The 14,658-nt window shown below is 42.9% G+C and overlaps 7 protein-coding genes across 8 annotated transcripts; 2 read left to right on the top strand and 5 right to left on the bottom strand.

Moving 5' to 3' along the window:
- Positions 1 to 196: 196 nt before the first annotated feature.
- LOC131294612 (enkurin) lies at positions 197 to 1,097 on the bottom strand. Its single transcript, XM_058322658.1, has 2 exons — positions 457 to 1,097; positions 197 to 388 (listed from the first exon to the last, which is right to left on the bottom strand). The coding sequence occupies exons 1-2, from the start codon at positions 1,066 to 1,068 to the stop codon at positions 197 to 199; spliced, it is 804 nt and encodes a 267-aa protein (XP_058178641.1). The 5' UTR covers positions 1,069 to 1,097.
- Positions 1,098 to 2,202: 1,105 nt separating this feature from the next.
- Positions 2,203 to 2,898, top strand: LOC131294611 (neurogenic differentiation factor 6-like). Its single transcript, XM_058322657.1, has one exon. The coding sequence runs from the start codon at positions 2,203 to 2,205 to the stop codon at positions 2,896 to 2,898; it is 696 nt and encodes a 231-aa protein (XP_058178640.1).
- A 247-nt stretch (positions 2,899 to 3,145) lies between these two features.
- On the bottom strand, positions 3,146 to 6,174 carry LOC131288699 (cleavage and polyadenylation specificity factor subunit 5). Of its 2 annotated transcripts, XM_058317878.1 has the most exons (7): positions 6,079 to 6,168; positions 5,840 to 5,986; positions 5,476 to 5,614; positions 5,281 to 5,406; positions 4,514 to 4,679; positions 3,352 to 3,466; positions 3,146 to 3,273 (listed from the first exon to the last, which is right to left on the bottom strand). In XM_058317878.1, the coding sequence occupies exons 2-7, from the start codon at positions 5,965 to 5,967 to the stop codon at positions 3,252 to 3,254; spliced, it is 696 nt and encodes a 231-aa protein (XP_058173861.1). In that variant the 5' UTR covers positions 5,968 to 5,986; positions 6,079 to 6,168; the 3' UTR covers positions 3,146 to 3,251. The 2 variants fall into 2 exon arrangements, with proteins under 2 accessions (XP_058173861.1, XP_058173853.1); XM_058317870.1 differs by having other exon boundaries at positions 5,840 to 6,174.
- A 525-nt stretch (positions 6,175 to 6,699) lies between these two features.
- LOC131282111 (26S proteasome regulatory subunit 8) lies at positions 6,700 to 8,039 on the bottom strand. Its single transcript, XM_058311507.1, has one exon. The coding sequence runs from the start codon at positions 8,037 to 8,039 to the stop codon at positions 6,828 to 6,830; it is 1,212 nt and encodes a 403-aa protein (XP_058167490.1). The 3' UTR covers positions 6,700 to 6,827.
- Positions 8,040 to 8,455: 416 nt separating this feature from the next.
- LOC131294610 (anoctamin-1-like) lies at positions 8,456 to 11,795 on the bottom strand. Its single transcript, XM_058322656.1, has 6 exons — positions 11,749 to 11,795; positions 10,238 to 11,277; positions 9,942 to 10,174; positions 9,249 to 9,867; positions 8,972 to 9,177; positions 8,456 to 8,911 (listed from the first exon to the last, which is right to left on the bottom strand). Exons 1-6 carry the CDS (start codon positions 11,793 to 11,795, stop codon positions 8,456 to 8,458), a joined length of 2,601 nt encoding a protein of 866 aa, XP_058178639.1.
- A 909-nt stretch (positions 11,796 to 12,704) lies between these two features.
- Positions 12,705 to 13,165, top strand: LOC131281883 (uncharacterized). Its single transcript, XM_058311244.1, has 2 exons — positions 12,705 to 12,804; positions 12,868 to 13,165. The coding sequence occupies exons 1-2, from the start codon at positions 12,778 to 12,780 to the stop codon at positions 13,129 to 13,131; spliced, it is 291 nt and encodes a 96-aa protein (XP_058167227.1). The 5' UTR covers positions 12,705 to 12,777; the 3' UTR covers positions 13,132 to 13,165.
- A 44-nt stretch (positions 13,166 to 13,209) lies between these two features.
- Positions 13,210 to 13,979, bottom strand: LOC131291933 (probable small nuclear ribonucleoprotein Sm D1). Its single transcript, XM_058320760.1, has 2 exons — positions 13,838 to 13,979; positions 13,210 to 13,703 (listed from the first exon to the last, which is right to left on the bottom strand). The coding sequence occupies exons 1-2, from the start codon at positions 13,849 to 13,851 to the stop codon at positions 13,337 to 13,339; spliced, it is 381 nt and encodes a 126-aa protein (XP_058176743.1). The 5' UTR covers positions 13,852 to 13,979; the 3' UTR covers positions 13,210 to 13,336.
- Positions 13,980 to 14,658: the final 679 nt, after the last annotated feature.

Raw genomic sequence — 14,658 nt, 5'->3', positions numbered from 1 at the left:
AACACACACACAATTTATTTCCACACATTATCATACCATAGTGCACCTATTGCTTTTACTAGTTAGCTACTGGTCAAACGTTGGGTTTAATAATAAGAGCGGGTTTTGGCTTTGATCGAAAACATAGGAAGATAGGGGAGTATTTTCCACACGATGCCGTTAATACTAGTGTAGTTCACGCTGTGTTTTAGGGATGTTATGCTGTTTCTTTGTGATCGTCGTCATAGATGTAGATGTACGGGTTGTTCTCGATCGTCAGAATGTCTTTTTCCAGCCGCTTAAGAGTGCTCTCCAGCTTTGCCTTGCGGATCATCTTTGGAACAGTGTCGGTCAGTAGTGGAAGGCTTTGGTATTCCTGCTGTAATTTCTCCCAATTTTGTTTCAAACCCTGTGAAGGAAGATTTGTGGAAAAGAAAAATGAATGAAATGTTCAAATGGAACTTGAACGTTACTTACCCTCAGCAATTCGACGCGCTCCTCTTGCGAGATGTACGAACAGCGTGGCTTCTGCTGGGCTTGCTGCTCGATCAGCCGTTCCTTCTGCGCGGTCAAGTCCTTCTTGCGTCGGGTCAGATACTGCGGCACCTTGCCAAACTTCGGCTTGCACACGTAGATCGGCATCAGGCCCGACTTTTCCAGATCGTGAAAGTCCCCCTTGCGTGTATCGGCATACCGTGGGCGTACCTTTTTCGGGCTGGCCGTAACGACCTTTTTTATGTTCTCCTTCTTGAAGTCGACTATCTTCATCACCTGCCCGACCGGTTCCCCGCTGGCCGTTTCGTTTGGCTTCGGGACGGGCGGTTTGTGGCCGGTGCAGAGCCGCACCGGGGCCGATTTTGTGGCCCGATACCGTGGTCCACAGTTTTTCTTCAAAAATTCGCTCGGCGTTTGGAGGGGAATTTTCGAGAAGCCCATGGTGCGGTGAGCATCCTTGCAGGACTTGGTCTCCTGGCGGACCTGGCGCTCGAAACGGGAGTGGTAGAGGGGCGGCTTTGGGGGCTTTTCCGGTGGTTTCTTTTCGACGTTGTAGATGTTCTCGTCATGAAAGTAGATATTTACTATCGACATGACGGTGTAGGAAAGTTTAGTACGGCAAAACGGACGGAATCGCTGGCTAACACAGACTGGAATCCTTGACCGCGTCGAAGGCTCAACTGAAACGCGCCGAACGAGTTTCGTTCTGTGAACGTCCTGCTGTCAAACTATTTGATTGATACAAACAACCTGCAATTCGATCGTAGCAACCGGTGCCTTTGTTGCGAACATTCCAAGCATGCGAAACCGCAAGCGAACACCACGGCAACAACGTGTGCGATGGTTTTCCCGCACGCAACCGCCCCGAAGAAACCCGATTGCGAGGAACGGTTGCGCCGACTCCGAGGAACGGTTATTGGGGAATCCTGGAAAATCCCCTGTCGATATGGAAAATACCAGTAGCGATGTATCGCATGGATTGCGCTAGTCCCTGTTCTGGGGGAATTTAATCCCTCATGGCTTAATATTATTTTCAAACGACTTTTCAACGCTGATTTTAGATTCCACGTGGATTGAATAAATGCTGATGAATGAGAATAGTAGAATGCTTTTAATAATGCATAAATGCTTGATATAATTTCCTTATCAAGAATTAACCTTATTTTATTTTTAAAAAAATAAGCACAACGCTGTTAAAAATTTAAAAAAATAAATACGCAATTAGTATCTTAGAGAAAATAATTTAAATTGTGTAAGCTCCCTAAAAACGACTTCATCGTGTGCCTTTATGGGTTAAAAAAATGAGAGCATACTTTGGCGCATTCGAGCGTGTCTTTTAGGAATAAGCAAATGACAAACTTTTCGTCATTCTTTCCTCCAATGGAGAACTTTAATTGAAGATTTGAAAGGCGCTCAACAAACTTTTCACATGAAAAAATCAATACAAATAGATATATCTGATGGCAAATTACTTTGCCAGCGAGAAATCCACTGCGCCCCGTTGCCTGCGGGAAAACTCTCGAGGCAAATTACCTTAACCATATTGACAATGAGTACGATAACGATAAGCTTTTGATGGCATCGCTTTTCCATACCCCCTGTCGATGAACAATCAGCATACCTTATCAGCTACGGGAAAAGGAAATTAGATTAGCTGGAAAATTGGCCATATATGCGACCATATATTTCCATGATTGGGTCGACGGTGCGTTTAATAGCAGCGCCACGATGGCACCGAAAGTATCGCTGACCGTTGGTGAAAAAGTGCGCAAAAGAAGAAATGCCCCAAGTGGTGTTGGCAGTGGTGGGGTCCTTTCGTTGGTCAAGCGAAGGAAGGCTAACCTGCGTGAACGGAACCGTATGCACGGACTAAATGATGCTCTCGATCGGTTGCGTATGTGCGTTCCGCTTCCGCTGAATCTAACCAGTGCGAACACAACGCAAAGCTGCGCTGACGGCGACGAACGCACGGAGTCCTCGACGGTTCCCCAGAAACTGTCCAAGATTGATACGCTTCGACTGGCGAAGAACTACATCCTGGTGCTACTGGAGGTGTTGCACGGGGGCCGTGGGATGCGGGTCGATCGACTGATAGCGGCACTGGCAAATCGCTTGAGCCAAAACACGGTCAACTTGCTGCGGACCAAGTTGAATCTTGATCGTGAATTGCGTGAGGGTCTGCTAGAGAAGTCCGGCGGTCATCACCAGATACGTTCCTCGCGGACTGATCATGAAGAGCACCATCGTTCGTTCCAGTGCTATCTGTGTTCCCCCTCAAACTGGTCAAATGTCGAACAGGTCACCGTGCCCTACCGATCGCAAGAGAGTCCGTGGCCCACCAGCTACGGTTGCTCTCTGTGCGGATACAACAACGAGGAGGAAGAGGACCCTCGAAGCTTTAGCTACGCCATGTTCGAATTCTAACAACAGTCCAAAAGAATTCATTCGTTAGATTTTACTTAATACATGGGTGAGTTATTTTCTTTTATTGTTTGTTGTGTTTACATTTGTTATCAGTTAAAGTTAGGTTTAAAGTAGCCGACAAAAAAGATCTTTCTTGTACGTACTGTAAAATAATGTCCTCACTAAATATAATTCCCGTTCGTTTCTACCATTTTAAAAGGAGGCTCGTTCGCGACGTCATCGGCCATAGGACTGCCCGGCATCAGTTATCGGCGGATTCCACCAGTGACGACCAACTAGCCCCATTGTGCAGTACTGGTACGCCCGCCGGGCTGATCCTGCACGAGAACTTCGACTAGAGTGCACCAGCTTCCTTACATGTAGATGAAGTTAAATCTGTTCAAACGCAAAAAAAGAAAATAAATATTTCAAAAAATGTTCATATGAAAAGCATACAAAACTATACGGTCTTACCGGCAAAGCGCCTGCGGCAACGATGATATGATCGGTCCATAGCCTTGCGAGTTGTCGTACAGCTCAAACAGAGGTGCCGCCACTAGCTTGTAGTTCTTAGGTACGGCAAATAATGCTACAAGACAAAGAAATTTGAAAATGATTCAACTGTTGCTGTACTGGGATGTGCAAGAAGTTGGTGGGAAATGGGTAAACCAATTTACATTTTGGCACTTTCCATCGCTTTTGTTTACATTGTCGTTTTTCTATGTCCTTAACAGATATAGATGTTCCGTTTTAGCTTTTGAAATGTATTTACAAGCGACGAATCACTCTCTCTACCGAATTGGATTCGAAAGGTTTTACATCTTTATACAACCAAAACAGTACAATCTCGGAGGGCCGTATACAAAGGGAGCATTAGTATTGACGCAGTATGCTTTGATCGTTTGTTCATTGGTGCCTTACAATAGCCCAACCTGATCCAAGGTTCGCAACATGGATAAACTGGTTACCAGGCAAACAATGACAAATTCAACCAACCAAATTGGACTTTGGTGGCCCATGTTACACTTAAGCTCATCCATGTTACGAATCGGGGGATAAGATGATCCGCATTACAATTGGTTTACAAAATTATTGGATCATATTTATTTTGCTTTACAAAATAGAGTAAACGTTTAACATTTAATTAACAGACTTTCACTCTCTCAGCTAGGTTCCTTCGAGGACAGCATTATCAATTTACATGTTGAGCTCGGCGTACACAAAACAATACAATTTGGGCAAGATTGATAAAAGCAGTATCCTCCGTCCTAGGCGTTTGTATGCGCGTGCGGTGAGGGCAAGAAGTTCACCCCAATAACGCCCACTTACAAATTGATCTTGAAAGCCCCTTTTTCCTTCAATCTGCCTATCTAACTACTGTATCTTTGGTATTCTAAACATTGTTGCTTCAGGGCTTTGGCTGCGTAAAAAAAAGTCCACTGGACTTGGTATTGGGGTTCTTAAACTTAAAAACACGCCTTTACAATTAAATAGTATTGTTCTGTTTTCTCTGTGGCATTACACACTACACACATTCCATAGGGAAAGAACACTTCGACAGTGTTCGGTTTCAATAATACCAACTACTACTCGCAACATATGGCGTAAGATCATCATGGTTCTAGTCACACATTACCCTTCTCGTGCAGCTGCACCAAAAACAGACGCTTGTGCTCCTTCGGCTTCGTGATGTGCGGCGGGATGTACGGGTACTGCGGGGGTTCGAAGTTCGGGCGCCACCAGTTGCCGATCGTGTCCTCTACAATCCAGTCCTGCTTTACGCCATCCTGTCGCCCTAGAGTCTAATAGATAGGTTGTGAGAGGGGCCGGAGTTGGGGTTGGAAGGTGTGGAAATATTGCAGATACACACAACACAGGATACAAAAATACAAACAGAGTTGAACAACAGCTTATTAGGTGGGAATTTCAATTTTGTTTTGGCACCTTTATGTTTTTTTTTTTGCGTCGATGGTTATCCTTTTAAAGGATAAGAAGGGTTTAATATTAAATCTTCTAGATACATGAAACATGGCGACCTTTCGACGCAATTGATTCAATGCTCACTGAACGTCGTAACGATACATTTTAATCAAATTCTTAATGAATGAAAACGATTTAAATTTAGTACTTATTCATACGGCATATGACCCACCAACCGTATCATTTTGATTTTTGCACCAGTTGTGTTTAATATTTTAGCATTTTTAAAATTTGAACATTGTCTGCTTACAATAAGTATGATATTAAAATTAATAATACAATGATGGTAATGTTTCTCGATTCTTTTCTGTTTCTAAAATCTCACCACGACTATGTTCGGTTAACGGTTTTGCTCTCCGTTTTACAAACTTCGTTGTATTTTCTCAGCAAGTGCGCTTCTCTAGTCTATAAAGTTTCACTTACCTCGGTCAGAAGCCTTTTCAGTCCATCGACTTCATCTTCTCCGGCCGTCAGCTCTCCCCCAGGCAGTTTGAAAAACGTTGTACCAAGCTGCAGCAGCAACACATGGGGAAGACCGTGCTCATGAACCTGGTCGGATGAGGAGTGAGTTTGTTTGATTTGCAATGACTTCCGGTAATGGATTTAGTTCGTTCTTACCAGCAGAACACCTTCAACCGAACGTCGCATTCCAATTTTCTCGAATTCGTCACGCATCCGCTGGAACCGGGCCGGCACCGATGGGTCTTTCTCGAACAGGGGTTCCTTCGTGCCGAAGGTATAGTTAGTCAGTGGGTAGCTATGTAGGAAAGAAAACATACATCAAAATTAAAACACATCAGCATATTTTTCAGTTCTATCGAAGCGCGAAGAATAATTTCAAAATAAACAATATATTGCCCCGGAGGAAGGTAATGCCCCTTGCTCCTCTTTCGAGTCGGCCATATTGGAACGGAAACTTCCCACCAAGGAAACACGGTAAAAGTTGAGCCACGGAAACGCTGTGACCGGGCGCAATACTTACAGATTTATCGTGCGGTTTAATGTCATGGATTGGTTTGTTTGTAGTTTATTCATTTCCGTCAGCCCAGTGCCATGGCTGTTCCGGCGTGGCCAACCGGAGCCGGTTTTGTTTACTGCCTGTGATGCCATTGTTTCTGCTGTTGTCTACCTGAGCACCAAGTCAAATCCACACGAAAGCTGCGTTGATTCGCATGAAATGAAACGTTGATAACGCGTGTGCGGTATTGCACTTTAACTGACCGAGACGTGTGTGTTGTGAAGATATAAATTAATATAATTTACTCCACTTTTCTGCAGCAGCAAATTGTTTGTAAAGCACAGAACCAAAACTGCCTATTTTATGCGTCAGGTTCGCTGAATGACAAGCTGTCAAACTTCATTTGACAGTCATCTTATTAGTTTTTCAAAAAATAACCTCTGATCGTTGACTGGTATTCCGTGAATTGAAATAGTATCATTGGACTCCAAACCATATTTCATTTCTACTATTTCATTTTCTTTAGTTAAGAACCACTTATTTTTGCTATCATTTTTCAAACAATAATCCTCAAACTCGACGCATACATATTTGGCGATATTAATATCAGTTGAATTGCTAGCGATATTACTTTTTTTCACAATTGGCTGTTTCAATTGTGGATTTGAAGATTGTGTAGGGAATTTTTGTTCACCGAATTCATAGATTTCGTTGATGCGCTAAAAGCTATTTGTGCCAACGGTTTATATCCAGATCGAATTAAATTTTTAATCTGATACAATTTACTTTCGAAAGGATATGCACTAAAATTAGACAATATGCCAAAGCGTTTTACGTCGTCTACCAAATGACTTAAATTGTGAACATTACTTCCTATGAACTCATTTACCACAGTAAATGAAACAAAAAACCTTTTTCGTACTTATAATATACCGCCAAATTTACTTTATTTCATACGAAGTGCGGAATTTGCCAGAGGTGATTTAAATCTATTGAAAACTGTGAAAGAAAACTACTTCCACAACTTCTTGATGGACATGTTCTTCTCCGAGTCCTTCTGCATAACCTTGGCCACGGCCATTTCGAAGTCTTCCTGTGTGACGTGCACCCGGCGTTCGCGGAGAGCATACATGCCGGCCTCTGTGCAGACGCCCTTCACCTCGGCGCCCGATGCTCCTGGCATAAGTTCGGCAATCTTGCGCAGGTTGATACCACGCGTGAGGTTCATCTTGCGTGAGTGGATCTTCAGGATGTCCAGACGAGCTTCCTCATTTGGTGGCGGGAATTCAATCTTACGATCGATACGTCCGGGACGCAACAGTGCCGGGTCGAGAATGTCGATGCGGTTGGTCGCCATGATGACCTTGATGTTCTTTGTTGCTTCAAAGCCGTCCAGTTGGTTCAGCAGCTCGAGCATGGTACGCTGCACTTCCGAATCGCCACCGCTTCCCGATTCGATACGGGACGAACCGATCGAATCAATTTCGTCCATGAAGATAATGGAGGGTGCATGTTCGCGAGCCATCACGAACAACTCGCGCACCATTCGAGAACCTTCACCGATGAATTTCTGGACCAGCTCGGAACCCGACACGCGAATGAAGGTACACTCGGTGTGATGTGCCACAGCACGGGCCAAAAGTGTCTTACCCGTGCCCGGCGGACCGTACAGCAACACTCCTTTCGGTTGAGCGATTCCCAGGGCATCGAACAGTTCCGGATGTTTCACCGGGAGCTCGATCACTTCCTTGATCTCCTTGATCTGCTTGTCCAAACCACCGACCATCTCGTAGGTCGAGTCCGGAACTTTCTCCACCATCATAAGCGACACCAGCGGATCCACCTTGTTGGGTAGGATCTTGTGCAGGGTGTAGCTTTCGTTTCGCAGCGCCACACGGCAGTTGGGTGTGACGTCGTTGATGTCGATGTTTTTATCAATATCTACCACAAACTTGCCCTCCGGGTGCACCTTGACGAGCACCTTCTTCTTGTCCATTGGTTTCACCACCTCGCCAACGTAGCTGCCCTGTTCCTGGAGGAGCTGGAGTTCCTCGCGGAGCATCCTTACCTTGGCGTTCAGCTCGTTACGCTGAGCCTGCAGACGCCGCAAGTTCTGGTTCTTCTCCGCCACGATAAGCTGGAGCTCTTCAATCTTCTGCACATAATACGACCGAAATCCTTCTCCCCGTGGGGGATCTACTTCCATGGTACTAATTTCACGCATTTTATACTAGAGAAAACACAAAATTTGTTTGAAAAAGGGTATTTTTCATGGCAGTTTTTACGACTTACTTGTTTTCCGTTTCAGTACCAAATAATGCAACTCATCAAGTTGACTGCTTTTGTTTGACAGCTCGAGTAGAGACGTCAAGTTACGACCAAGGTGAGTCGAGTCCTGGGAGGTACATTCATCCACCTTGGTTCCGGCGTAACACAAGGTAACGTACCCATCAGCTAGCATACACTTCCTACCATTTGAATTCAAAATTCCAAAAAGGGGTTGTGATTGTTGACACAATTATTTATATTTGAAAAACAAATAAAATCTTTTAAATTCGCGTTAAATTAGGTACATTTTTGAACTTTCCAAATTAACTAAAGTTCATAACTGATCCTTTTGTTTGGCTAGGCCTAGCGTCATTAACTTTCCATATGCACATAGGTAATGGCGGTAGTCCTTTTCTTTTCCTGTTTGATGATGTATTCATTCGTAAAATACTGCTCTTTTTTAATCTGAAGCTGCAGTTGCCTTGGTATGTTCGGAATTGCCCAAGAGACAAGCGCCTGTACTACAACGACTAGATTTTGGTAGATCACCATCAATGCTAACCGTATGGCAAGTATTTTCCAGTAAAGCAACGACCGTTCATACGGATTATCACTCTCTGGTGGGTTACGATATTCAGCGTATCGACAAATCTCTACCGTAATGTTTTTGTACAGGGAAGGATCGGGGTTAGCAGCCGCTTCGAAGTGGGATGTATTGAAGTAGGCCAAAGTGTGGTTAACAAAACCTTCGTCGGTATAAGCTGGATTTACAAACAGCATGTAGATAAGTCGATGGGTGATGTTGGATGAAAATGCTATGATGTAAGCCTAAAAATAAAAAAATTTAGCATCAACGATAATGGTACAAACCTCGGCGAGTTATCGTACATTTGAAATAACTGCAATTTTTGTGATCACTTGCATTGTATTATACCACATGCCAAGGTTCCGTACACGTGTTGGTACCGCGCGCTTGTAAAACTGAAGGTATTTTTTAGCATCCACTCTAGTTTCTATCATATTATTCACCAACGCAAAGATGGATGCGGGTGGAAAGGCTACGGCGAATATGGTGATGAAACCGTATTGAATGACTGCAACGAGGAACATGTGCGTAAAATCGTTAATTTATATGAGAAACAAAACTCTTTTCTTAGTTACATACCCATTTTTAGATATTCTTTAAACAAACTGAGCTCTCCCCAACTGAGTAGCTTATTGTCTCTGATCCATTGGCCACTGGACTGCGGCAACTCCATTTCTTTTTGGTTGGTATAGTACCAGGTACTGAGGTTTTTATACTTTTGTTTCAGAAAAGGTATAAAATATTCTTTAATGATTGCGATGAGCTGTTTTCCCATCATAATTGTCGCTAGTTGAATGGTCAGCTCGACCATGCATCCCCCCGTGCTACATTCCTCCTGCCGTAGGCTAAAAATCCGATTGTACTCCTTCGGGTAACCGGGAAGTTTTCCTTTCAGGAACGCAATGTAGAAGATGGAGCTGTAGTAGTTGATAAAATCAAACAGGAACAGCTTCACATTAAGACTGTCGTTGTACTCCGACTGCGTACGCCGGTATTCGTAGTCGGTCATTTTTTTGGCCACTTTGTTGTACAGTTGCGTGAGAACGGTCGAGGCGAGCAGATTGATCGTGGCGGTAGTCATTGGGAAAATTATCAGTTTACCCGACACACTAGCACTATCACCGTACAAGTTTTCCGATGTTTTTAGCGACATACGATACACTATGATACCAAAAACTGTAGCCACTGTCATGGATATCTACCGATTGAAAGAAATAAAACCACGGCGATTAGATAAAGATGGCAAAGTTTGAACATGAAAATAATACATACCAAGAGGTACACCACAAAGTAGCTGCCAATAACGGTTGGTAATTTTTGAGTCCAGAACGCCGGTGATGGTTCTTCAACTTTGGTGTAAAAGTTGTACTTCCTCCGTTTGTAATCCTTCACACGGGCCGAATACTCAGGACGCGGCGGCTCAGCCATCGAACAGTAATCCAATACACCCCAACGGTACTGGATCCGTGAAACATATCGCTTCCACAGCTTAAGATACAGTGCCGCTTTAAACGAGAAGGGAGCATAATCAATGAATCAACAACTAAATGGCTTTAAGGTTCACATACCCCAAACTGATATGAAAATGGAGAAAAATATAGTTGCCTCATTATCGAAGATGTAAGCGATCTTTGAGATCTTGCAGGTCGAATTCAAATGCCAGTAGCCGCAATATTTGTCGCACTGCGGACACATGATGGTAGTGTTGTCGCTGCAGACTTCCTGACTGATACGATTTGTAGAAAACGTAAGTATCCCGTATAGAAGGCAAAAGAACCCAACCAATGCCGCTGGAAGAAGCATGGTCGTGTAGAACCCGAGCCAGGTAAAGTACAGCGCAATTTTCACACCAAAGTATTCCTTTATATCATCGAGTGGTTGGTACATAAGACACTGCTTAACCGACGCCCAATCGACCAGCAACCGTGCACGTATACTCCGGGTTGTGTCCTTGTGCTTAACGCAGCCATCATGAAGCGGATATGCGGCATAGAAAGGATGTTCGCCTTCTCCGTCTACTGCTTCCAAAAGTTGGCGAATGCCAAAGTATTTCACTTCCTCCGCATTATCCGCTCCTGCAGAATGCTGTTCTGATGCCCAAGGTATGAAGAGATTACTATCGAGGCTGGGCTTTTCCTTGAAACTCGATCTTTCCAGGATGAAATTTACGACGGCTATACGAATGCCAGTAGAAAAAAAGTTTCCTCTTTTCTCTTCGAACAGGTACGATTTAGGTTCAGAGTACTCATGCAACAAACGGTACTCCACATGAGCGGGTTTTGTGTGATTGAACCGTTTAGTTATGCAGTTCGGTATCATGCTTTCCAGCGTTCCTCGATAGGAAACCTTTGGTTTTATTTTGTCTTGGCCATCGAGTTTTCTCATTGGCATTTTCATTTTCATAAACTCACAATACTTCTTGAGAATTTTATCGGGCACGTTGATCTTCACGTAGTGAGTATCATTTTGGGATGTATCTCTCTCTGTTATCAAGCCGGCTTTGGTTAATTTATCAATGAATTTCCCCCGTCGTTCATTGTTGATCGAATTTTTCTGTGGCTTATACGCTAGCACAAAGTCGACTATGGTGGTTTGATCGTCGAAATATCTACAACACTGATATTTGTTATTTGGAAGGGAAAGAAAATAAGAAGCAGAGATACACGATCAGCTTAAAGATAAAACGAAATCGTTACTGAGAACCGTAATAAACGACAACAAATTAATTACTTTGTTTAATTTTTTTAATTCGATTAATTCGTTGCAATCGTTATCTCCAAAAAAAGATAAGATTACGATGATAACGCATTTTACTTATTCGTGACTACATTGTAACAACGTGGTCTGACGTAATGCTGAATATTCCATTAGCTGCCGACCAATTGGGACAGTGTAACTATTTGCTTGGAAAAGCTTCATCCGACGATTACAAGAAGATACAATGAGACCTTTACTATTTCCTTCATTGGATAGTAATTTTGGCTAATCACCACGATACGACTGCCATGCTAAGGTATGTTATGTACGAATCCCATTTACAATCTATTGAAACAACCGTCGTCTAAGTATAGTTACTTACCCCTCGACAGTAATCCTGTGGCACTGTGAAACATTCACGTGCGCCATAGGTTTCTTCCCCGTTTGTAGCAGTTTCTAACTTTGACATAAACATAATTCTTTTAGTGACCTAATAAATAGAAGAGTTGTCAGCCCAATAAATTGTATAGTATGGTAGGCTCGTGCTATGAGGTAGAGAATTATTCTGCTTCAAGCCGTTTGGAACTGTTTGATCATAAACTAAAGAAACGTTGTACAAAAATATCTTTACTTTGTAAATAACACTATTCCGGCACTGTACAACCGCTGGAAGATTGTTTAACACTGACCGCTTACTTTGCAGTAGCACCTACTCCTGGAGTGGATTTTATCTTTCTCCGCGGTATCAGTTGATATAAAATGCTGATAAATATATTCATCGACTTCCACACTGACTCCACAATATCTATGATTTTTGCTTATCTATTGATATAAGCGGTTACTATAACCTAGGTGAATGATCTGCACTGATTAGATCATCCAGTTTAGAGAAACAGGTTCGGAAGTGTCTGTAAGGAATGGGCATTTCGCGCTCAAGGGTATGATAAGATTTCAACACATCTTCAAGCATTGGTCGTCAAATTGGTATAAATGATAATAATTCATGGCTTCGTGCTAAAAAAAGAGTTTCAGTCTATTTAGAATATTTAATATTTCCCATTTCCCCCCCTCCCCTGTACGAGAGGACTGACTATCCATGTACAACAGGGAAACAAGTCTCGTAAGCCCTTAACGGGCAGGCATGACCAAGAGGTCGTTACGCCACGAAGAAGAAGAAGAAGAATATTTCCCAAATATATTACTATCCGCTGAACTATATCAACTGACGATTCGAACAGAGGAAACCGCCAAATCGGTAAAATCAAGCTAAAAAGCCATCAAAAGCTGTAATGATCCAACCTTCAGAAGCACGATTGTTACGATTCAGCACCTTGGCCAACACGTAAACAATCAGTACAACGTTTAGAAATCACAGAGTAATTCAATATTGGAACAAAATCTGAACTTAAAAATGAAGCCGTGTCCTATACAACAAGAGGTAGTATGTTAAAGTGAACCGTTTTACATAACTACGAATATATTTTTCTTTACCGTACCGTAGATCGTTACTACCAACGAAACAATAGCAGGTTTGCGTGAACGGGTCCGGCGTATGGAACAAAATTTGACTGACCCAAATTTACCAGAAGACCGCAGGCGGGAACTTTCGCTGGAGCTGAAGGAAATTTCGAAACTACTTGAAACGAACGAGGAATTGCTGAAGAAGATGCACAAGGAAAATTCGAAGTCATTCGCTGTCGCTGCCTGCCTGTTTTTCATATGCTTTCTTGTGTACGGCCTTTACGTATTAGTAAACGGAGTGTGACTATTGAGCATTAAATTAAAACACCTCTACCCAAACTCACCATTTGATAACCGGTAAATGAGTAATTCGTCGTATCATTTTTACAAGTGTATTTCCGCTGCATTCTTAGTGTCCACTGGAAATGCCTCAAATTCCTAAAGTAAATGAAACTTTTGCTTATGGCTAGATGTTGAGGAGGTTACGATCGGCACCGCGGTCATCGCATTTAACGCCGTCCACGTCCGCGTCCACCGCCACGGCCTCCGCGCGGACCACCGCGGCCTCCACGAGTTCCTCTGCCTCGTCCTCGTGGGCCTCCGCGGTTCGCTTCACGCTTCTTGGCGCGTGTCTTTGGAGCGTCATCAATAAGTAGTGTCTCCAATGGTAAACTGTCCGGCAGAATGTAATATCGGATATTGTTCCCGCGGATGCTTAACGAATCCAGTGTAACCGGGTCCCGGTTTTTAATCGTCATCTTCACTGCCTTCAAATGAGTGTTCATAGCAACGTCCACACCTGTTATAGTGCCATGCACTTGTGTTCCATTTTTCAACTCAATGGTTACCGTTTCATGGCTGAGTTTCATCAAAAAGCTGCAAAATAAAAATCACCGGTATATTAGCTTCTCTTTGAGGTTATAGCGAGCGTCCTGTCAATCCCTGCCCGTTGATTTCCCACCAAACTAACGTATCGACACGATGTAGAGTAGTAACTTTGCTTTACTTACCGCACTAGTTTCATGTTGTATTGTTTTAAACACTGCTCAATTGCTTATACCAATCCAAAAGTATGCTATTTAGATTTTTGCTCCAAGCGGGAAGAAACAACGCGAAATGTTGCGTTCCTTTTGACACAAGAATATAAACATATCACCAGCGCAAGGTTGCTTAAAAGAAGCAATGCTTGTTTCGCGAGGTTGGGCTATACTGTTTAGCTTGACGTTTCTATTTGCTATTCTAATTCTTATTTATTTCCCAAATCGGGCACAGTTATTTTTGTATATAACACTGTCCTAAGAAGATTAGCAATTTTGAGTGATAGATTTATTCAGAATCCAGTAAAAATGGTCCGGTCCTGGTCTGAACCATTGTGATTCCGTGAGCTAAATTGGTTTGGTTGGGTATAATAGCACGGATAATGGACATTCTACTGTATTTCTTTGTAAAAAATAGGTACCAGGAATTTTTCTGGAGCCTAACTTGCAAATCGCGCAAAAAACTTCATCTTTGTCCAATAAACCATTCTACCCAGCGTTCGATTTGAGTAAACTTAAATCAATTACATTGTCTCTAGATCGACTAGTTATGTGACTAATTCAACTCAAATCATTGTGAGTCGATTCAAAGAGTTTAGGATCAAGCAGAATCGAATCAAATCGAGTCCCTTTGGACTCAAATCAGATTCGAATCCTAATCGAATCAAATCTTTAGAATCTGTCAAAAGGGATTCGAATCATTATAATCCGTCTAGGGATCGAATCTTCGAATCTTCCGAATCCCCATTCTGCCAACACTAGTGGGATTCACATAAACGTTGTGAAGCTTGGAT

The sequence above is a fragment of the Anopheles ziemanni genome, chromosome 2 (genome assembly GCF_943734765.1).
Source record: "Anopheles ziemanni chromosome 2, idAnoZiCoDA_A2_x.2, whole genome shotgun sequence".
Lineage (NCBI taxonomy): Eukaryota > Metazoa > Arthropoda > Insecta > Diptera > Culicidae > Anopheles > Anopheles ziemanni.
This window is presented reverse-complemented; position numbering and strand designations above follow the sequence as displayed.

Bases quoted from the DNA above. Each gene is read 5' to 3' on its own strand.
- LOC131294610 (XM_058322656.1), bottom strand. From the start codon at position 11,795: ATGGCGCACGTGAATGTTTCACAGTGCCACAGGATTACTGTCGAGGG. The intron at 11,278-11,748 runs GTAAGTAACTAT...TCAGTGTTGTAG, and splicing joins CACAGGATTACTGTCGAGGG to ATATTTCGACGATCAAACCA. The intron at 9,178-9,248 runs GTATGTAACTAA...TCCTCGTTGCAG, and splicing joins TAAAGAATATCTAAAAATGG to TCATTCAATACGGTTTCATC.
- LOC131288699 (XM_058317870.1), bottom strand. From the start codon at position 5,967: ATGGCATCACAGGCAGTAAACAAAACCGGCTCCGGTTGGCCACGCCGG. The intron at 4,680-5,280 runs GTAAGTGAAACT...CCTATCTATTAG, and splicing joins TGAAAAGGCTTCTGACCGAG to ACTCTAGGGCGACAGGATGG. The intron at 3,274-3,351 runs GTAAGACCGTAT...GCGTTTGAACAG, and splicing joins TTGCCGCAGGCGCTTTGCCG to ATTTAACTTCATCTACATGT.
- LOC131282111 (XM_058311507.1), bottom strand. From the start codon at position 8,039: ATGCGTGAAATTAGTACCATGGAAGTAGATCCCCCACGGGGAGAAGGA.
- LOC131294612 (XM_058322658.1), bottom strand. From the start codon at position 1,068: ATGTCGATAGTAAATATCTACTTTCATGACGAGAACATCTACAACGTC. The intron at 389-456 runs GTAAGTAACGTT...CTTCCTTCACAG, and splicing joins AGCGCGTCGAATTGCTGAGG to GGTTTGAAACAAAATTGGGA.
- LOC131281883 (XM_058311244.1), top strand. From the start codon at position 12,778: ATGAAGCCGTGTCCTATACAACAAGAG. The intron at 12,805-12,867 runs GTAGTATGTTAA...ACCGTACCGTAG, and splicing joins CGTGTCCTATACAACAAGAG to ATCGTTACTACCAACGAAAC.
- LOC131294611 (XM_058322657.1), top strand. From the start codon at position 2,203: ATGGCACCGAAAGTATCGCTGACCGTTGGTGAAAAAGTGCGCAAAAGA.